The sequence below is a fragment of the Pseudorasbora parva genome, chromosome 25 (genome assembly GCF_024679245.1).
Source record: "Pseudorasbora parva isolate DD20220531a chromosome 25, ASM2467924v1, whole genome shotgun sequence".
Classification (NCBI taxonomy): domain Eukaryota; kingdom Metazoa; phylum Chordata; class Actinopteri; order Cypriniformes; family Gobionidae; genus Pseudorasbora; species Pseudorasbora parva.
Window position 1 is genome coordinate 5280775 of NC_090196.1, and position 24013 is coordinate 5304787.

At 41.7% G+C, this 24013-nt stretch overlaps 1 protein-coding gene across 3 annotated transcripts in view; it reads left to right on the plus strand.

Annotated features, from left to right (window-relative positions):
- The first annotated feature begins 1124 nt into the window (after positions 1–1124).
- LOC137065097 (ankyrin repeat domain-containing protein SOWAHA) overlaps positions 1125–24013 on the plus strand; it is a 179935-nt gene continuing 157046 nt past the window's right edge. For all 3 annotated transcript variants that reach the window (XM_067436662.1, XM_067436663.1, XM_067436664.1), the window contains exons 1-3: positions 1125–1326; positions 5010–5059; positions 17498–17806. In XM_067436662.1, coding sequence (XP_067292763.1) covers positions 1221–1326; positions 5010–5059; positions 17498–17806 — 465 coding nt within the window. In that variant the 5' untranslated portion in view covers positions 1125–1220. The remainder of the gene's footprint in view (positions 1327–5009; positions 5060–17497; positions 17807–24013) is intronic.

Sequence of the window (24013 nt, forward strand, 5' to 3'; positions counted from 1 at the left end):
ATTCTGCTAAAATGTGTATACTGCACCTTTAAGAAGGTATTTCTACCTGATCCTAAATTCTAATTTTGTTTTTGTAACCTAATTCAATTAGGTTTACGTAACATAAAACAAGGGAATGCTGTTTTAACTTAATTAAGTTACGTTGACCCAATATATAATTTATAATGAAGCTCAGGAGGATGGACACATTCGACTCATGAGCACTACGACTGCACCAGACCTGTAGAGGGCAATATGTGACCCATAGCTACAGAGCATCTGTGTACAAAATTGCCCCCAAAAATAGGGCACTATTTGAGGGGACAGTCATTTGTTGTGTCCGAAACCTAGTGGATGTTATTGAGTGCCCTCATTTAATCCCACAATGCACCACAACAATGAGTGTAGAACTGATGGTCAATGGCTAGAGAATACCCATAATGCACTGTGAGGTCACGCACTGAGGCTGGATCAGAAATGGCACCCTATACCCTTACAATCTTCCTCTCAGCTGAAGGGTGCATCATAACGGCCACAAAAGGGGGCGCTCGTGATGAATGGGACACCCTACGGTCTAAGATTTCAAGATAAAAAATATTTGCCACATTTAAAAAAAATTATTAAACAGCAAGCTCAAATTATGCAGAAGCAGCAGCTCTTCCGGCAACTCAGAGTCTGAATTCACTCACTCGTTTTCATTCATTCCTTCAAGTGGACTATATGTGGAGTAATGTATAGGGAATAGTGAATGGGGGTATGGGGGCGATTTTGAAAACACTAAATGTGTTTTTCATTTGGCTGCTTCTTGCTGATCTGCAAATTTTGCTTCAATGAGAAATTGTGATTTGAGGTTGTTGCATCAAAGTGAATATCACAATTGTAAAACAAATATACTCTCAGATAATTATTATTATTATTTGCCTCTTATTGAGTTTAATTAAAATGAGCTGAAGTAGCAATTTAACATTTTGCACAACTTAATTTTGTGTTCAATCCACCTAATATTTAAAAGTGAAGTTTACTTAAGAGTTGAAACTACATAAATCATTTTTGTTGATATTCACTGGGCTATGGATCTGTAGTTCCGCGATATCTCGCGCCTGCAGTGCCACTTTAAGCTTATGAAAGAAGCGTTGCGATTTGGTTGTGTCGCGTCGCGTTCAGTGAGCAGCAGAGGACGCGGGTGAGTTCATCCTCTCAAGATCTGACATCACGCGCTCAGGAATCCCTGCACTATTATCATGACTTCCAGGAATCCCGAGGAATGTTACGACCTCTCGACCGAAAATGGAGGAACACTTGATACGCAAATACCCGAGCGACCTGAGACACAGCCTGCAGGAACAGGTAAAGGGCGCAGGTGCCGACACAGGCCTACTATAGGCTGTTGCGAAGCGTGTTGACAGGCCAGGTTAGTATATTAAAATACTGCTTATCTCGTCATCTTCTCTTATCTAGACACCTCTCAACATAACATAAAGGTATCGCTTGAATTCACTGAACAATCTAAACATTCACAGATGAGACTAATCTTATTTGCGAGCTCTATTAATAGACTCAAGTGCTTATGCAGCATGGCCCTGAATCTGAAGTGTATAACGCAGGTTGCCTCGTTATATTTTAATTCATGCCCCAAGAACCTTTATAATGTATAATAAAGCAGTTCCATAAATTATTGTAACCCTAACTATTTATGATTATAATTTTATAGAGTGTTACGCATTATAACACTTGATATCTACCACTTGAAAATAGGTGTTGATGGATTATACTCTTTTATAACTATGGGTAAGTATTATAATTTTTACAATTATGCATGAGAACACAGAACTGATTATAGCCTAGTATGTATACGAATGCATTCTAGTTAAGTCTCCAAAAAAAAAGTAAAGAAAAAAAGCTTTGCCATAATAATTTAAAGGCACAATATGTAAGATTTTTAGATTAAAATATTAAAAAAATCACTAGAAATTTTGTATTTTTGTTGACTTGTGTATTTGCGTTATCCCAAATGTTTCCAAGAATGTTTAAATCCAGAAAAAATAAGCGATTTTATCTAGGAGATGGACCGTGTGTCGCCTATCAATGACATCACACCAGTGGCGGCTACTAGTCTGTCAGAGAGGGGAAGCTCATTTTTGGCCAATTGTCTTATTTATTTAAAAGTAAATTCTACCCTACGTTCCTTTTCAAGAAAATGGTCTTTTACCCTGTGAATGAATGAACGATCTAAAAAAAAAATTAAACTCTGTAAAACTGAAACAAGGAATGTGGTGTATAATTGTGTGAAATGTATGATGAAAATCAAGCAATTTCGCCAAGCAAATATCAAAGAAATAGGTTGCAGAAGTTTTTATTTCGACTGAACTTGAGAAATCCGCGATGGGACTGAGCGCGAATAGCTTCAGTGATTCCTTATAGTACAGAATCGCTGTCAGTCAAAAGGAGATGCAGACCCTCCAATCAACACGCAGAAGCTCGGAGTCCGGGCCAGCCCACTCCCCATTCACTCCCAGAGACGCTGAGCGTCCGTGGGCGGGACATAATCGCAGCGTTTATCCAATGACCGTCTAGTTTCGAAGCGCTGAAAAAAACCGTTCAAAGCAGCCCCATTGAAGTCAATGGACGCTGGGCTTCAATAGGGAAATGCACTGTGAAGCTGCGGGAATGTATGAGAAGGAAATCGAGTCAGCCGACCTGCTATATGTAACTGATTCTGAACGAACTCGTCTTTGAGATGAACGTTTTCTAACGCATTTTTAGTCAATACAATGTTAATATAATAGTACATATTTGACCATTAATTTTGTGACATTATAAGGGAAGCCGAGCTTCCCTTGCAGTCTTAAAGAAATCGCCACTGCATCACACCCATGTTACCCTTGATTTCCAGTTTTATTTTGTAGAAACCATGGACACACCAAAGCCGCTTTAATATAGGATGTGTTTAGGACAGGTGAGCAACTGTTTGGATCATTCATCAACAGAAAAAATAATCATTGTTAAACAGCTTATTGTTAGGGTTAGGTTTTCTTCATTTACCGTGAGTATGTTTTTTTTTACCATGCCTAATATCAATCTAGCTCACTGCAGTGTCAACAAGTGTCTCATCCGCCGAGTGAAGAAGCATAATATAACTTTCAATATACATTCGCATGACCTGAAGAAATTAAAGTGCTTGTCTGAGGAAGAACAAAAGCTCCACAAAGTCAAGGCATCATCAAGTTATGCATTTAACCCATCCAAGTACATACACACACACACACCCACACACACAGGGGTTGCACTGACTAATCGACTAGTCGACCTTAGTGCTCTGTCATGACGCTTTAAGCTTGATGTCGACTAGTCACTGGCAATTTAATTTAAGCAATTTCCTGACTGGCACCAGGCTCTGTTTTTAAACATAAACGCAATAAATGCATACTCCGAGAGCTGTCCACAAGACATGTTTGATTACCATCTGGATGCTCAAAATTGATCTGGAGAATGCAGGCTTATTGTACACGTGAGTTGATCATCGCGCTAAACTGCGTGCTGCATTGCAACGCACACACATAGCCGATCACGCGGAGATCGCGCGCACCTCACACAAACCATTCAGCAGCGCAGAAATGTATTGTCAACACATGTCTGGGATTTATCATTAAAATAGCTTAGAAACTGAAAAGTTCTAGCATATATTTTTTTATAATTAAATCTCACAGCTTCACTATTAGTAGAGAGACGCTGGCAGGTAGAATTAATTCACACACAATCACTTACTAATGCATTCACATGTAATCTTTATTGTGCTACTTATCTGCATCTTTTTCAGAACGAGCAGAAATCTGTGAGAAATATATAACGACTATAAGACAAAAGAACTGATACAAAAGCTGTTATGTAGGACCAATAACCTTATGGTCAGCGCTGTGTCATATGCCATAACTGTCCTGTGCACAAGAAGACCCGCGTTCGCGTCTCAGCTCAAGGATAGGTTTATTTGTTCATTAATGACGTCATCAGCGACTAGTCGACATCGACTCGACTTTAATCACATAAATGTCGACTTAAAAAAATGAAAGTCGTTCAACCCCTAACACACACACACACACACACACACACACACACACACACACACACACACACACACACACACACACACACACACACACACACACACACACACACACACACACACACACACACACACACACACACACACACACATGTTGGTCTATGTGGTTTACAGGGACTCTCCATAGGCGTAATGGTTTTTATACTGTACAAACCGTATTTTCTATCCCTCTACACTGCCCCTGCCCCTAAACCTACCCATCACAGAAAACATTCTGCATTTTTACTTTCTCAAAAAAACATCATTTAGTATGTTTTTAAGGCCATTTGAATTATGGGGACATTTGATATGTCCTCATAAACCACATTTATAGTGTAATACCAGTGTAATACCCATGTAGTTATACAAATATGTGTCCTCATAAACCACATAAACAGGCTCACACACACACACACACACACACACACACACACACACACACACACACACACACACACACACACACACACACACACACACACACACACACACACACACACACACACACACACACCAGTGGGCAGTCATATTGCTGTGGCGCCCGGGGAGCAGTTAGGGGTTCGGTGCCTTGCTCAAGGGTCTCCCCTCAGTCGTGGTATTGAGGCTGGAAGAGAGCGCTGGTTATTCACTCCCTCCACTGACAATTCCTGCCGGACCTTCGGGTTAAAAGTTTGACTCTTTAAACATTAGACCACGACCTCTAGTGGCAAAAAAATTACATATTGTAGCTTTAAATGTCTGATAAAGTAAGACTGGAATAGCTGGAGCTCAGTTAACCTGCAAAATGCTTTCTCTGTTGGAACATTTAAACAATTGTTATCTCCAAATGTGTCTGTTTTACATTGACACTTATAGCAGTTTTATTCCTTGAGTCTCGTTTACTGGTATATTGAGTGTTGTAATAAGAATACCGATTCGTGTTTTCATCTAGATGCCAGTTCCTTGGACCAAGATAGACCTGCATTTGCAGACGAGGAAAAGGTAAGCTCAACAGACACAAGAACTGACAAGCCTAAAAAAATGCTACATACACTATTACACTAAGAAATGTAGAATAGCATAATAGCTCCTCGTTTCAACACCACAACCTATGGCTTAAGTTTGTTTTGTTGCATGTGCAGACCATTTCTCACCCAAAACAAAAGAGCCCACCCCAATGTCTGTACGATGTTCTGGTGCTGAGATATGGCTTATTCATGTGTTTTTACGGTTTCTAGGGTACTCTAAATGGTTGGTAGGTGGTTGCTAAGGTATTCTGGGTGGTTGCTAGGCGGTTGCTATGGTGTTCTGGGTGGTTGCTAGGGCGTTGATAGGGTATTCTGGGTGGTTGCTAGGGCGTTGATAGGCAGTTGCTAAGGTGTTCTGGGTGGTTACTCTGCATTTGCTTTGTTTCTGGTGAGAAACCAGTATACACATTGGCCCTCATTTATCAAAAGTGCGTACACCAAATTTCCAGCATACACCCAAACCCACGGTGACTATGAGATTTATCAATATGGAGGTTGGCGTACGGCACGCTCAAATCCTACGCCAGCTCAGGAGGTGGTGTACGCACGTTTGAGTTAGTGCGAAAATGCGCAGAAAAACAATTCCTAACACCACAAAACGCACTGACAAGATATGCTATATTATGACCCACAAGAAAGACCACAAGTTTCGCTTCTTTGCCGTCTTCCGTGTGTCCATGGCTTAAAATGAGGGCGTCGGGGAGGCGGAGACTTGAATATATAGGGGCGTGTTATTCTAATGACGATCGTTTTCAGCCGCCGCATTTATCAAGGGCAGGTATTGCGTACACCTGGATTGCAGAGGTGCACACAGCTTCATAAATCAGGCGGTGAGAGGAGTGTAAGCATAATCTTACGCCAACATATACGCCCGTTTCTACGCAAGATTGATAAATGAGGGCCAATGTATCAACCGGGTCTCGAGTTTTGCCATTGCAAGCACCACTCACATTTTCTTCAGGAAATGAACCTCTAAATCTTTCAAAGCTTATTATTCATTTGAAAAATCTCTTGCTAAAAGTGTTATGATTTACCTGTAGAGATCCATGGTTTTCTGAATGTTAAAAACAAAGATTTCCTGAAAGTAAATGGACAATATCAAAACCTACACTGTAAAAAAGGCCAAGAAATGTAAAAACATGCTTCACGTAGTAACATTCAAATTAATTGGTTTAGTTAAAAGTCCAAAATATGATTTAATATGACACCCTTTAATATGAAACACTCTTACTACTACAGGTTAGAACAACAAAAGTAAAATGGATCATATCTGGTAGAAATCGCTGGACATTTTCACTTTTTACAGTGTAAATCACAGTGTAATCGTTTATCTATGAAGATTATACATTTATTCTGAAAGAGTCAATAACTCCTTGGGATAAATTGAGCATTGATTGAGGATTATGGTGCATGAATAATGGTCTCTTTCCACAAACGTTATCAGATTTGATGCATCACAGTCAGTTTTATGGTGATATGACTTCATTAAGCAGTTGCTTTGCTCATAAAGACTGCAGTCAGTTGCAGTTGTTTGCTTATATACTTTTCAGGGATGTGCATACATTTAGTGTTATCTACACTCTATAAAAATAAGTCTGTCCCAAATAGTGATATATCTACAGTTTAGTGTTAATAAAAAGTCATCCTGTCCCTCCAGTCGCGTGAGTAATGGTTCCTGTTTTAGCCAAGCATTGCTCGCGCCGTGTTATTAATATCTGTGTTCACCAATTGCTTGTTAATACGGAATTAATACTTTAATACTAGCACAGGTTAGCCATGTCCTGCTTGTTTCTGGACTTCTATCCTGTAAGGTGGTTCTTGTTTGTGAATTTGTCATTTCCTCTTACCTTTTTTTGCTGAATGAGCCTTGTAGTATTCAGATGCTGTTATGGATATCACATATCAGTAGATGGAAATGGACACACCAGAGCTAGAACTGGATTAACTTAAGTGTCCACAGCAGCTGCGAACTGGACATTGTGACACATTTATGCAGAGCCTTGTCATTATGGTATAACAACGGGTCTTATTTCTCTGTTTATTGCTTAAAACGCCCCTATTATGCTATTTTAAAGGCTCCTTAATTCGTTTTGGAGATGGCCCAGTCTGTTGTGATTGGTCTACCGCTTACAGCACATGTTGGAAGCTAAACGGTAGAACCTGATCGATTTATCGGTATGCTGATTTTATCGGCCAATATGAGCCTGTCGCAGATATATCGGTGTATATGACATAAGTATGCACACGCGTCTCACAGCACGTGAATAGTCACACAAAATGTAGTCAAAATGCTGGTCTTGCCAAGTATCATCGTAAACATATTCTGTTATGTCTTCTTAAAGTCCCTGTACAGTCAAAATTAAACGTGTTCTGAGTTTCTCACACCATAGACAAATGTGTTATTAACCACCCAGCCAAATTTGAATCATAAAAAAATCCGGCAAGTAAATAAATGGCTTATCAAAGTCTTGAAAAAATAAGCAGCATCCTCTGCTCTCGAACTCTGAGGACGTGTCCGCTGTCTAGGGCTGGGCGATAAATCGATTTTATCGATGAATTCGAGTTTTTAGTTTTCGTCGATTTTTGTGAATGAAAATCGGTTTTCTCTTTAAAATCCACAGACGCTCCCCTCTGGGCTCCCGTGATGGCTCAGCCCTCCCCGCGCGCGTTTGCCACAGAGATACACAAACAACATACAGTGTCATTCGTAATTGGTTCAAACACACCGCTGCAAAGTGTGTTTGAAGTCTGAACGGAACCGCGCGACTCATGAACGGAACCGGCTGCGTTGACACGAATGCAGCGCGAGCTCACACACGGGCCGATCTCGTGACGGACACTGATACACAGCGCTGGAGTTCAAGTGAGAGAGCGTTTAAATTCACCACAGAATTAATAACAGCGCTACTGCGATCTAGTGGAAGCGCTCGGCGCAGAATTTTGTTATAAACCACAGATATCAGATCAAACAGCTGAGCAAAGGTCAGGGGTTTCAGTCACAAATCACCAACATTCACCATAATTTACTGTTGTAAAACCACATGGATTTAATGTTGTGGTTGTCACTATTTATCTCAGGATTCGTACAACCTTTTGAGAGTGAAATTCAAGCACTTTTCAATGGTTTTCAAGAGCTTCACACTTATTTCCAGCACTTCAAAGCTCTAAATATCTTAAAAATACACATTCATATTTTTAATGTGATGGTTTGTAAAACTAAAAGTTTAAAGGGGTCTTGTGAAAGAAATAGTCAAATGTTTTTTTTTTTTAGTTTATTATAATTTTTTTTTAATCTGTAATCCATTTTGTAGCATTTTTATTTAAAAAAGATATGAAATGCCCACCACTATAACCAGCAGAAGAGCACGTATTGATTTATTAGCCATTTCCACTCCCTAATGTATGGAGAAAAGTACGAAGTCACAAAACTAAACTTTTCTTCAAATTGTGACTAAATTACACAGAAAGTAAAGAGCAAGGGGAAATCGTTTTAAATCGTAAATCGAATATTTGGTGAAAAAATCAGGGATTTTTTTTTGGGCTATATCGCCCAGCCCTGCTGTCTGCCGAAACCACGGCCACTCGAGGGAAAGCACACAAGACTACACCCACGGAGATTATCCACGCAGCGGATTATCAGTGAATCCCAGTTTATTAGTAAATTAATCAACAAAGATTTCATTTGAAAACTTTCTTGTGAGAAATCATTTCAGCAAAAATCTCTCAAAATGAACAAATTACTTCTGGTTTCAAAAGACATCGCGCCTACACTAAAGCAATCTGCATAATCCGATTCAACATTTCACGCTCGTCTCGGGATGGCTAATGGAAATCAAATTTGAACATGTTAGCGATTTTATAGCATTTCGTTATAACAGTTACAGGAGATAACGTATGAGCTCATACCAACGACACACTGTCACATGCCTGTCCTGTCTTGTGTGCACATGTGGGTTTTGTCAGTATGGCCTTTGTGCTTCCGTCATTGTCTGATCCCTCCCCCTTGTTATCTGATTAGTGTTTCATTTCTCCCACCTGTTCCCTTAATTTCTTTCCTTTATAAGCTCCTTGTGTTTGTCAGTCTTTGTGGAATCCTTGTTATGTCTACGTATCCTGTTTCCCTGTGTTGGTGTGTTTTGAGTTTATGTTTTTGGAACTAGTTGTTTTGCCCCCTCGTGGGTTTTGTTTTGTGTTGTTTAATTTATGTTTAATAAATTCACATTTCTCTGCAATTGAGTTCTCACTTTAGTTTCTTTAGTGTTACGTGACAGAAGGATTCCACCATTATGAGAACTCAGCAGAGAACGGACTCGCTGCAACCACCAACCACTACTGTCTCCTGTCCCCAATGGGACCGTATAGTCAAGGTGAGATCCCTGGCTGCTATGAGGCAACGGGGAACTGACTTAAGGGAGTTTGCGCAGGAGTTCAGGAGGGCGGCGGAAGGACTCGGTTACAACCACAATGCTTTGAAGGACCTTTTCAATTATGCCTTGGATGAACCATTTGAGTGGATCGTCATTAGATCACTGGATGGTTTAACGTTTGATGCAGCAGTGGATTATTTCACTGGCCAGAGGAAGAGGGCTCTTCCCCTGAGTCCGGTGGTCCCAGTTCCGGTGGACCCTGTTCCGGTGGTCTTGAAACGGAGGAGGAGAAGGAAGGCTCCCTCCGTGCCTGTTCCGATGGTTCCGGTGGATATAGTTCCTGTGGTCCCTGTGCCGGTGGTCCCAATGCTGGCAGATCGTATTCCGGTGGTCCCAATGCTGGCAGATCGTATTCCGGTGGTCCCAGTGCCGGCGGATCGTGTTCCGGTGGTCCCAATGCTGGCAGATCGTATTCCGGTGGTCCCAGTGCCGGTGGATCGTGTTCTGGTGGTCCCTGTGCCGGTGGATCGTGTTCCGGTGGTCCCAATGCTGGCAGATCGTATTCCGGTGGTCCCAGTGCTGGCAGATTGTATTCCGGTGGTCCCAGTGCCGGCGGATCGTGTTCCGGTGGTCCCAGTGCCGGCAGATCGTATTCCGGTGATCCCAATGCTGGCAGATCGTATTCCGGTGATCCCAGTGACGGCGGATCATATTCCGGTGGTCCCAATGCTGGCAGATTGTATTCCGGTGGTCCCAGTGCCGGTGGATCGTGTTCCGGTGGTCCCTGTGCCGGTGGATCGTGTTCCGGTGGTCCCAATGCTGGCAGATCGTATTCCGGTGGTCCCAGTGCTGGCAGATTGTATTCTGGTGGTCCCAGTGCCGGCGGATCGTGTTCCGGTGGTCCCAATGCTGGCAGATTGTATTCCGGTGGTCCCAATGCTGGCAGATTGTATTCCGGTGGTCCCAGTGCCGGCGGATCGTGTTCCGGTGGTCCCAATGCTGGCGGATCGTATTCCGGTGGTCCCAGAGCCGGTGGATCGTGTATCGGTGGTCCCTGTGCCGGTGGTCCCTGTGCCGGTGGTCCCTGTGCCGGTGGTCCCTGTGCCGGTGGTCCCTGTGCCGGTGGTCCCTGTGCTGGTGGATCATGTTCCGGTGGATCGTGTTCCGGTGGTCCCAGTTCTGGTTGTCCCTATGCCGGTGGACTCTGTTCCAGTGGATGCCGCTGGGCAGGAGATGCCTCCCAGGCGTCCTGCTCTCCCTGCGCCCCTGAGGCGTCCTGCTCTCCCTGCGCCCCTGAGGCGTCCTGCTCTGACCGCGCCGACCCGGCGTCCTGCTCTGACCGCGCCGACCCGGCGTCCTGCTCTGACCGCGCCGACCCGGCGTCCTGCTCTGACCGCGCCGACCCGGCGTCCTGCTCTGACCGCGCCTCCCAGGCGTCCAGCTCTCACCGCGCCTCCCAGGCGTCCAGCTCTCACCGCATCTCCCAGGCGTCCAGCTCTCACCGCGCCTCCCAGGCGTCCAGCTCTCACCGCGCCTCCCAGGCGTCCAGCTCTCACCGCGCCTCCCAGGCGTCCAGCTCTCACCGCGCCTCCCAGGCGTCCTGCTCTGCTCGCGCCTCCCTGGCGCCCTGCTCTGCCTGCGCCGCTAGGGCGTCCTGCTCTGCCTGCGCCATTGAGGCGTCCTGCTTGGCCCGCGCCGCTGAGGCGTCCTGCTCTCCGTGCGCCGCTGAGGCGTCCTGCTCTCCGTGCGCCGCTGAGGCGTCCTGCTCTCTGTGCGCCGCTGAGGCGTCCTGCTCTGACCGCGCCTCCGTGGGCGCCTGAACTTTGTGGGCCACCATGGCCTCCTGAAAGTTTTGTTTTCCCCATTCCCTCCTTGTTGACCCTTCCCTTGTTTGTTCCTTCCTTCTCTGTTTCCCCTTTCCCTCCCGTCCCGCCCTGGTCTGTCCCGCCCGTCCCTCCCTGGTCTGTCCCGCCCGTCCCTCCCTGGTCTGTCCCGCCCGTCCGTCCCACCCTGGTCTGTCCCGCCCGTCCCGCCCTGGTCTGTCCCTCCCGTCCCGCCCTGGTCTGTCCCTCCCGTCCCGCCCTGGTCTGTCCCGCCCGTCCCTAGTGGAGCGTCTGGTAGCCGCTCCTTAAGGAGGGGGTAATGTCACATGCCTGTCCTGTCTTGTGTGCACATGTGGGTTTTGTCAGTATGGCCTTTGTGCTTCCGTCAATGTCTGATCCCTCCCCCTTGTTATCTGATTAGTGTTTCATTTCTCCCACCTGTTCCCTTAATTTCTTTCCTTTATAAGCTCCTTGTGTTTGTCAGTCTTTGTGGAATCCTTGTTATGTCTACGTATCCTGTTTCCCTGTGTTGGTGTGTTTTGAGTTTATGTTTTTGGAACTAGTTGTTTTGCCCCCTCGTGGGTTTTGTTTTGTGTTGTTTAATTTATGTTTAATAAATTCACATTTCTCTGCAATTGAGTTCTCACTTTAGTTTCTTTAGTGTTACGTGACACACACACGCCTGTAACTTAGAGCTTGCACATTACAAATTGTTTCCTTAAACAATCAAACTATTGAAATGATGTAAAAATGACCTTTAGTGAGTATTCACATAAACACAGTCGGTTGTGTCTAATGCGAATGTAAGTACGCATGCAAATATAATGAGATCTAAATGTCATTGGTTGAAATGAAAGCTGGAGATTTTGTGATATTCGATCTTATGTTAGTCGTTAGTCTATGTGTGTGCGTTGATCAGTGTAAAAAGAAAAGTAATGTCTAATTTAGATGGTTTGAATGATCCACTGACCTGTCGATGTCTTAAGAAGTCTTAAAGTCAGGATAGTGACAGATGCTTGGCTAGGTTTGATGGTTCTTCATCAGTTTTATAAGCAAAGTAATTACAAATTTCACTTCTACTCCTCTCTTTAATAATCCGTTTTGGGCATCTTGAGTGAGATTCAACTGCTTTCCATTTTGTTCGTCTATAGCCCCTTTCACACTTTGATTCCGGCAAATACACGGATAATGCGACCCGGCATTTGTTCCCGGGCCGCTAGATTTGGTCCATTCACACTGCCAGCGAAATACCGTAATATGTGCGCTATCACACACAACGCTTAATCCGGTCCCGGATCGAGTTGACACATAACATCCGGATGTGACGGAATTCGGTAATCAATCCTGGGACGTGGTTGCTTTCACACAGAAGGCGACCCGGCAATGTTCTGGGAATATTGCGGGTCCGACGCGCAGTGTGAAAGGAGCTTATGTTGTCACATTTGCCGGTTGTTTCGGGTCAGTTAGGGTAGCGCGCGCTGCCATCTAGTGTTGAACTTCGGAACAGCAGCATATACCAAAATGCGCAAAATCATGATAGCTCACCGTTTTAAATAAAATATATACTGGTATTTTTCCATCCCTAGTCGCCGATGAAAGTTTGTAAACTATCTAGTGTAAAGTCACTGCAGAGGCAGGTGTTGGTGGGGGTCCTCAGCTCTTCATCAAGGTGGCTCTTTACAAAATGAATCCACCAATTCTTGATATCATTTTTTTTTTTTTTGTAAGTTGTAGGCTGTAGGCTGTATTAACTAACGGGACTGACAGTAACTCGCGATGGAGCTGGCGAACTGATGCGAATGTGCTCCAGATATGAAAGTGTTAGGGGAGGGGCCATAGTGTATATACAGTACCAGTCAAAAGTTTGAACACCAATGGGAAAGTGTATAAAGAATATCGGCCGATATATCGGTATCAGATTTTTTTTACTCCCTTACATCGGTATCGGCATGGGCCCTCAAAAACATATCGGCCATCTCTACTAAACGGCCATCATAACTGAACCTCAGCTCTGCTTCCTAAAACTGTGAAAAAAGCGATTTCACACACTGCAAAAACAGTAACGTTGACCTTCTGAGTCCGATGATGAAACATTGGAAGAACTAGTTATTTAACCCGAACCTCCATCGCAAGGACGACTTGAGCAGGATGTTTCTCAGTGATGCGCTACTCAGTTTGAGGTTCATTATGAGATGTTGCAACTGTAATTCCTCACCATCAGCATTAACAAGTGTGTGTCGGTCAACAAACCTGTGTGTAAATTTCAAATTTATTGCGGTGCACATGCAGGAATTGAATCAATAACAGCGCATTCGTTAGCTGAATACGAACATTTGCAAAACAACTCTTGTTCTATCTTTTATCTCTTCTTAAAGTAGTAAGAACGACGGACAATCTGCATTAACAGACACAGTTTTAGGTAATACTGCAGCTGATGAGCTGAAGTTTTTCAGCAAGACAGTAAGACGGAAAACTTCACAATATAAAACACAAAACTGCGTGTTTTGAACACCCTGGTAGAAAATAGGAATATATACATCAACAATTATTCATACTTACTGCTTGTGATTCGGAGGAGCAAGCTGGTTCGAATAAACCGGTACAGACCACGTACTTTGCACATCAAAAGTTAGGTTTACCGGTTTTGCAGGGTCATGAACTTTGATGTATTGTGACTTTGGACAGTCAAGGATAGCAAGCAATTTTATCACGCTCATGTCAACATGGAAAAAAAGAGGTTATGCTGTTACAACAGTGTGTATTATATTAGCTGTCCCCATAGATATCCATACATAAGTGCACATAAATATGTTTTAAGTTAATATTAAACCTTTTCCAGATTTAAGGTTCCTTTTCCAGATCTTTCATTCTCTGTATAATCAAAATAAGTGACACAAAGCAATGTTTAGTCTTGATTTCATTCACACAGATTTCATATCAAAGCCTGTTATCCCAATACCGAATCTTCATCTTAATTAGATTCCTGTAAAGTTTAACAGTTGCCTTACGTCAATGCACAAGTATACAGAAACATCACATGCTTTACATTTTCTTCAGTCCAAGACGAATCAGTCATTGTCCAGACAGGGCCAAAGTACAAGCGGCCACATGCGCACAGTGTTTCTTAATTAATTGCAAAAAGCTTGGATTACACATCCGACCATTATGTGTAGGAAAACAATTCCTAGCCAGTTAGCAATCCGTGTGTAATGAATACCCATTGGATCTGACTGTTTAAACCAACTTGAATGGGGGGCATTTTACTGAGACATTCTTGTCTAATGAAAAACATGACACGCCAGTGGAAATGGAGGAGAGAACAGCTGTGACATGTGGAAAGCATGCTGGGATATTTTAATGTGACGTCTCATTGATGGAAGCTACACCTCTAGTCTGGTTGATTTCCAGTTTTCGGTTTCTGGCATATGGGAAAAACGTTTTGGAAGAGGGTTTGTTTCAGAATGGGATGGATGTGCGAATAAAAATGTACCTAATTTTTTTACAAAAAAAGAAATAAAACATGGAAATAAACATGGCCACCACTGAGGTCTTAATGAACATGACCGCTGCTATAAATGACACAAAGCCCGCTGGGATTTCTCTTTCCAAATGAAGTGTAGTGGAGGTTGAGTATGGACTGAAGTCTGACAGATGAACTGTGGTTAATGGCCACTTCCAGAGAGGTCTCATCTCCACTGGGCCGTGTACACGCATCAGCAGGTGACTAAAACAGCCACTGCACTTGTCAAACTGTCACATTACAGGCTAATGAAGAGTAATCATGTCGGCGTTGAGTGAAATGTTATTCCTCGGCTAAAGGGTATTTGTGCTTGTCAACCCGTTTTAGATTAGCGCAAAAAACAGCACATGATGCTGTAATGGTGACGATAAGAGGAAGTTAGCGGGGTAATGTTTGTTTAATGATGGTTTGGTGTGACTTGAGCAATAAATATGCCAGAATGTGTAACAGGGTTGCATATTTCGATTAAATTAAGCTATCACCCAGTAAAGGCTAGACAGTTTGTTAAACCAAATGTTGGTTTGTAATTATTGATAAACATATTTCCTATATATGCCATGGTTTATGGAATATTGTTTTTTTTAGTTGTTTTTAATTAGGAGAAATCATGAGGTATATATTTCCTGTAGTTGAGGGTGTGCTCACACATGGTTTAGTTTGATTGAAACGAACTAAATGCGATTGCTCTGTTAGTGTGGTTTATTTGAATAAATGTGCCATCTGAACCCTGGCGTACGCCAGTCAAGCAGACACAGACACATTTTCAGGGGTCTCGGTCTGCTTCCAAATGAACTCTGGTGCAGTTTGACTGAAATATGAATGCAACTGGTGGACTGCGGCTAAAAATTGGCCCTGGACATTCTGGCCCATCACACCATTCAGATGTGTTAAAAACAGGTGTTAAAAATGACACCCTGCCTTGCCTTGCCTATGTTTGCTTATACAGTGCATCCGGTATACAGTGTATTCACAGCACTTTACTTTTTCCACAAAATGGAATAAATTAATTATTTTCCTCAAAATTGTACAAACGATATGAATAAAATTGTTCACTCATGTCAGAGCAAAAAACAAAGCCATGATGTCCAAGGTATTGCTTGTTAACCTCCGGGACAGGATTGTATCGAGGCACAGATCTGGAGAAGGGTACATAAACATTTCTGCAGCATTGAAGGTCCCATTGAGCACAGGGGCCCCCATCATCCATAAATGGAAGCAGTTTGGAACCACCGGGACTCTTCCTAGAGCTGGCCGCCGGACAAACTAATTGATCAGGGGGAGAAGGGCCTTAGTCAGGGAGGTGACCTGAACCTGATGGTCACTCTGACAGAGCTCCAGCGTTTCTCTGTGGAGAGAGGAGAACATTCCTGAAGAACAACCATCTCTGCAGATCTACACCAATCAGGCCTGTATGGTAGAGTGGCCAGACGGAAGCCACTCCTCCGTAAAAGGCCGCCTGGAGTTTGCCAAAAGGCACCTGATGGACGCTCAGACCACGAAAAACAAAATATAATACTCTGATGAATCAAAGATTCTCTTTGGTCTGTATGGCGACTTTCATGTCTGGAGGAAACCAGGTACTGCTCATCACCTGGCCAATAACATCCCTACAGTGAAGCATGGTGGTGGCAGCATCATGCTGTGGGGATGTTTTTCAGCAGCAGGAACTGGGACACTAGTCAGTATAGAGGGAAAGATGAATGCAGAAATCTGCAGAGACATCCTTGATGAAAACCTGGTCTAGAGCCCTATGGACCTCAGACTGTGGCGAAGGTTCACCTTCCAACAGGACAACGACCCTAAGCACACAACCAAGATAACAAAATGAATGGCTCTCTGTGAATGGCCTTGAATGGCCCAGCCAGAGCCTAGACTTAAACCTGATTGAACATCTCTGGAGAAATCTGAAAATGGCTGTACACCGACGCTCCCCATCCAACCTGAAGGAGCTTGAGAGGTCACGCAAAGAAAAGGGGAAAAACTCCCAAAAATTTGGTGTGCCAAACTTATAGCATCATAAACTAAATTAAGACTTGAGGGTGTAATTGGTGCCAAAGGTGCTTCAACAAAGTACTGAGCAAAGGCTGTAAATACTTATGTGATTATTTAAAAAATAAATAAAAAATTTGCAAAGATTTCAAGCAAACTTCTTTCATGGTTTCTTAATGGGGTGTTGTTTGTAGAATTTTGAGGAAAATAATGATTTTAATCCATTTTGGAATAAGGCTGTAACATACCAAAATGTGTAAAAAGTGAAGCGCTGTGAATACTTTCTGGATGCACAGTATGTGCGTCAGGTCTTAAAGGGACAAATGCCTAAGTTAAACACCTGAACTGGTCTGACTGGGCCAATATAAAAAATGTGCCCTGATTAAGTGAAGGGCAGATACATGTGACATTTATTATAATGGGTTTATGTGAAGATTGTTTAAAGTTCTCTGACAAGTTGTATTTAAAACTAATAGCTTTCAATTATACTGTAATGCTGAATGGCTATTATTAATAGATACAATTTGAGAAACAAATCTATTTCATAGAGACATTAGTAACAGTATTGGTATCAGTGGCCTTCATTCATGAAAGATGCTATTAAACAAATTCTTACTTCTGTGAAATAAACTGCATTGACATATCAAGTAGTTTGATTGAACATTTTGAATGAACTGACAGGTCTAAAATGAAACTCTTTTCTGTATTTTTAGGAGTCTGAGTTTTTGACGCACAAGTTCATTCCACCGTCTTCGCTCACTTTAGGATCAGAGCAGCACATTTGTGAGAGGTTAAAACATCTCATGACCTCCCGGCCGGCACCAGCTCTGGCCTTCACCGATGAGTCCACAGCCAGTCACAGCCAGGGGCGCGATCCTACTGAAGAAGAAGCTAAGCAGGTCCTGAAGAAACACGGATTGGATCAGGAAGAACTACAGCAAGATCATGAGAATCACATGGCACTGAGAAGCTATGATACAGAGGAAAGAATGCCAGCTGTTGTGGTGACCCAACCAGATGAGGTGAGTGGAGACCATGCCATGTCTGACAAAATCATTCTCAGGAACACTTGGTCTTGTGTCTTTGTCACAGTGCAATTCAATCTCTGTTTTTGCCTTATTTGGAAGGGTCATGAATGTTAATGTTGAGCTTCGCTCTGATTGGCTTATTTCAGCCGCTCACAGCTCACAACACAGCAGTTCAGCGAAGCGGCTCGTGAGTCCTGACAGAACACAGACCGACTGAATGCCACTTTAAGCAGAACATCTCAAATGGAGATTGCTGAAATGCAGCCTACGTGTTTATTGGTGTTTTCAGATCATCCGCGCGCGAGAAAGAGCTTGCGTGCTTGCGGTTGCCAGATTTCAGTAATTTAAATCCCCCAAACAGGATTTTTTTGTGTTTTTTTCTGTGAAAAAAACACGTATACTATCCGGTGTTTTAGCTAAACATGTCCAATCTGGCAACCATATGCACGCGAGCTCTCTCTCTCTCACGCCGGTGATCTGAAAACACCAATAAATAAGTAAGCTGCATTTTATCATTCTCCATTTGAGATGTTCTGCTTAACGTGTCATTCAGTCTACATTTTAGACTTGTCTTTTTTCATCAACGATATTGCATGTTTATATAACGTTAGTCACAATGTAGGAGAACGTTACGCAGTGACTGTGATGTAGCCTAATCTGAAATACAAATAGGCAAAAACATCATAGGAAACGCCATACTTCAGTTCTCAAAAATATAAATATATAACTTATATTTTTACAAAATGAATAGCCTTGTCAAATGACTTTCGTTTTAACTTATATGGTGGAAAAGGTGATGTTTGCTAGAAGGATCGAGTGAACGATCTGTAAACAAAGTATCTATGGTTGTATTTTGTAATACAAAATAATATTACCCTTTGTCATTAGACACACTATTTAGTTTTGTATGGTACTTGGAGTTTCCTGTTGTTACTGTACTAGCATCTTGCGTTATCTAGACAATGCGGTCTCTCTAAGAAACTTTCAATTTAATCAGAAATTGTTTAAACAGTCAATAAGGGGAATAAATTATTACTTATTGCTTGCAGGAATATAGTCGCCCCTTTCTTCAGTTTAAGACGCTGACCGAAGTTTGCTTGAAATGTGCAGAACAATCGAACGATTTTGAAATAAATTGTTGTGGTATCCGATTATAATAAACCTCAATCATGACTGTTGACATATGAAAAGTCCTCACGTCCCCTGCACAGCCTGAACACGATGTGTGTCATGAGAGACGTTTTTGCTATCCCCGAGTGTTGTTTGTTTATCTGCAGTCCTGATGATTCGCTCCGTCAGTTCCGCCTGACAATGAACATGTCTGGACAGATGCTAATGTTGGGGGCGTGTATATAAATGATCCCCAGCGTTTGCGTCAAGGTTGGGTTCATGTTGAGAAGCACTTTTTTTTCTGTGGTGTTTTTGATTGACGAGATTTACATAAGAAGTAGAAGGCAATGGTGTTTGAGACTCACAGTATGTGATGTCCATGTACTGAAATCTTATTATTTCACTATGGCAAGGTTAATTCAATTTTTCATTATAGGGCACCTTTAATGTGCGTGTGTGACGTCACACTGTCAAATGGCTTGATGTGAGACAGTAGCCTAGAAATCTAGACGCACCCTAGCGGCAGTAAATCTAATCTGCCGCGAGTGTCGTCTAGCAACTCTCAATACCCTTCTGAGCTGTAAATGCCAAACTCTGGTCGGGCAAATCACATCGTGTATAGAGTCGGTGGCGGGGCTTAACATAATGACGGCGGAGTTGCGTTTTCGTGCTTCTAGTAAACACAGAAACTGGCGAACGGCGGTCTTTCGAATCAGCTTTGACCGCGACTCTGGAAGACTTGGAGTTAAGCTTTTCTCTGAGAAAAGAACAAAGAGCGGCACTGAAGTCATTCTTAAGAAGGGAAGATGTGTTCTGAGTTTAGCCGACCGGATACGGCGAATGTTTAATCAGTCAACGAGCTCTGCTTCACCTTCGTTGCTCTGGTTGGTGTAGCGCTATCCTATCGCGTGCAGAGGGAGTTTGAAAGACAACCGTTTATCCGCCCCTCGGATTGAGTTGTCAATGGTGAGTTTCCAGACCAAACATCTTGATGTGGGTCTGGCTTGTCAGGCTAGTGAGACAGGAGAAAACATATAAGGAGATTAAAAAAAAACACTGGATGGATTTTTATCATTATAGGATGGTTGTGTACAGGCACTGCCAACACACATTTCCATACAATCAGCTTGTAAAAGTGCATGTACCATTATATGACCCCTTTAAAAAAGGGGGTCTGGTGATCGGTACATGTGAACTCTGGTGAGGTCGAACTCGGGTTCAGTTCAGACAATCCAACCACCTCAATGTGTAATAATAAAGAGAAAATAGGTCATCACAAACATTATGGCATCAGAATGGTTATTCTGATCTGATAAACACACCAACATGTCCATGACTATACTTAATATATTTCTTTTATGTGTAGTTTATTTCTGCGATCAGTATTGATATTTAGTGTTTTTCTGCCTAGTCTCTTTGTTCTGCCGTGTACAGTAGAGTCGCTCTCACATGCAGTCTTTGTTCTTTGTGTAAATGTTATCTCTGATCACGCAGTGCTTTTTATCTCACAAATGAAACAGTTCTCTTGATAAGGTCTACATTTCTTTCATTTTATGTATGCAAATGATTCATTTGCTTCTTATATGGGTGCTGGTTTTACAGCTGTGGTTGTACCTAGATTTCGCTCAGACAACTGGAAGTTCATGAAATGTTGCACTTACAAGCTTTGAAATTTTAATTAGAATAAGAAAAAAGAAATACATAAAGGTAATTTCTTCGGCACCAACACAAGACACAACTAAAAATATATTTAAAACAGTCTTCTGAAACCCTTCAGCTCTGCTCCCTGTCCTTCATTGATCAGGGAGCTAAAAGTCTAAATGAAATCAAGTTCTGCCAAATTATTTTTATTCTTCAATGTCTAATACTGTTTTAGTAGCCCAATGGAATTTTTTTTCCCCCTGTCAAACTGAAACCGATTTCAATGCACTCATTCCAAATGTTCTTCTCAAAATCCAAACATTTGTATTAATTTGCACTGCCTCTCATGTCGTAGTTAATGTTAATTTCAGCCTTTACTAATGCATAATTCAAATCAAAAGTTGTTAACATTAGTGGTTACACTATATTCTAAGGTGTCTTTGTTACACTGTAATTATACATTTAAATACTGAGTAATATTAAGTGACTACATGTACTTACTATAGAGTTAGGATTAGGGTTTGGTCTTGGTTTAGGGCTAGTTATGTATGTAATTATGCATAATTTATAGTTATTACTATAGTAACTACATCTAAAGTGTAACAAGGACACTGTGACGTGAAAAACAGTTGTATTTGTATGTATTAATATCAACAAAGATAAATATATGATACACACACACACACACACACACACACACACACACACACACACACACACACACACACACACACACACACACACACACACACACATTATTTTAACCACGGTTTTCGGTTCGGTTTGCTTCTTTTTTATTCTATTCTTCGGTGACAGGAACAGAACGTTATTAGTAATACTCTCTCTTTATTTTAATTATAAGACTTGAAAAACCTTACTTAAACTTAACTTTACTTTTAAAAATATCCTTGTACACATTCCTAGTGTATTTTATAATATAAAATAAATATATATATAAAGATTTACAGTGGCAGCTCAGAGCTGTACTGTAACATTTAAGTATGAAATTGAATAAATAAATGTAGGCTTCAATATACAATATACATTGATTAAAAGCTACTGTATTATTACTTTATTCAAGAGCAGTGAGTGATTTTTAGCCTGACAAGCTAGACCCACATCAAGATGTTTGGTCTGGAAACTCACCATTGACAGCTCAATCCGAGGGGCGGATAAACGGTTGTCTTTCAAACTCCCTCTGCACGTGATAGGATAGCGCTACACCAACCAGAGCAACGAAGGTGAAGCAGAGCTTGTTGATAGATTAAACATTCGCCGTATCCGGTCGGCTAAACTCAGAACACATCTTCCCTGGACCCACTGTATATTAGGTGGCCTTAACTACTATGTACTAACATTGTAGTTAATCATTTGATACAATGCTCTTATTGTGTACATACATGTTTTTACATTGTACTTACATTTGAAAAAATACCTGCATGTAATTACGTCTGTAATTAATTTCTGTAGTTACATTTGTATTACACAGTTGGCAGGTCACTTACACCTAACCCTACCCTTAAACTTACCCATACCACACCACCTGTCCCCAACTCTACCCGTATCCACCTCAATATCAGCAAAAGGGCTTTGCAATACAATTTGAACACAGTAAGTACATTGTACTTATTTTTTGATTTAAGCACATAGTAATTAAGGCCACCTAATGTAAAGTGGGGCCTCTTCCCGTTTTAAGAATGACTTCAGTGCCATTCTTTGTTCTTTTCTCAGAGAAAAGCTTAACTCCAAGTCTTCCAGAGTCGCGGTCAAAGCTGATTCGAAAGACCGCCGTTCGCCAGTTTCTGTGTTACTAGAAGCACGCAAACGCAGCTAGGACGTAGTCATTATGGCCCCGCCCACCGACTCTAAACACGATGTGATTAGCCTGGCAAGAGTTTGGCGTTTACAGCTCAGAAATGAATTGAGAGTTGCTAGACGATACTCACGGGCAGATTAGATTTGCTGCCGCTAGGGTACGTCTAGATTTCGGCTTGCATCTCATATACAGAGACACGTGATTTTACTTTCACTTTAGACATAACCGACTGTGTTTATATATGTTACCCTTGTGTGTATTTGACAGTATTAGCGCAGTAAGCGCGCGCTCTACACATGTAAAACGCGAAAGAAATGTTTAACCGGCAAGGTTTTGAAACGCAGATAAACACCATCTAACTTTAGCGCATATGATTAGATATTTGCTTATATCAGTGTATAGACTCACAGGCACACTCAAACAGAGCCAAAATAAACTGAGAAAAATGTTTCAAACGGAGAGAAATATAAATAATTAATTAAATGCAAAACTGAAAAAAGCACAATACACAAGTGCGAATTGAACCGTAAATGCCGCACAGAACAGTTCAATATTATATTGAGAATTGTGGCATCCCTAATATATATATATATATATATATATATATATATATATATATATATATATATACATACACATAAAACAAATGTATTGCTTATTATTACTTCAGGTTAGTTAATACACTAACTAATGTTAACGAAGAGAACCTACTGTAAAGTTTCTTTTTGTTGTTGTTGGTGGAACACAAAACAACATATGTGACCCGTGCTGGCAAAATGAGTAGCAATGAGCACATTTTCAGAAATGAAGGATTATTTTTACATTATTTTTACACTTCAAAATGATTTGTTGGAATCAGACAAAATGATTGAGCTAATCCAGTCGATTAACATCGAGATAACACCAACATTTGGCACACATCATTGGTGCGTCGTATTTACGAGATGAAAAGTCGTATTTACGACATCATGTGCGTTCAGGTCTGTTTGGTCGGAGCAAGATGGCGGTGTTCCTTCTTTTAATGAATTTTATGAAAAAACAGCAAGGTTTGTTAACTTTGCTTTTAGAAAATGAAGAACAAAGAATGCACATCAGGTGAGTTTTAATCTTTTACGTTTTTAATTAATCGATGGAGCCACTGTAAATGCTATCATTATATATTGGGCTAATTGTTATATTACAATATGCTTACTTTGTTGTAAATGACAAAGCCTGACAGTTTCACTGCTAATACCCATTATATTCAACTACAGAGGTTGCACCCATTGATTCTGCCCCCAACTCGTACAGATCGAGGTTTGAAGAAAATCCCAAACTTCCCAATGGTATTTATGACTTTGTGGTGGCGTTCATGACGTGTGTAAATACCATTTCATTGGTTCAGACTTGTTAGCGACCAGAGAAAACTGCATTTTCATAGAGAGAAAAGGTAGTCATCTCAGAAAACGTACACATAAATATACTCTTAGATGTTTAATGGCTATTTGGAGCATTGGGCTTGCTAGACGAGGGCTTAATTGACACATTTTTGTGTGAACCTCAAATTTTTCACTTTGCCTGTAGATTGAAATTAGTCAATAATAGCCTGTGTGCATTCCGTCTAATTTTGCCAGGATGGGTCACATATTTTGAAT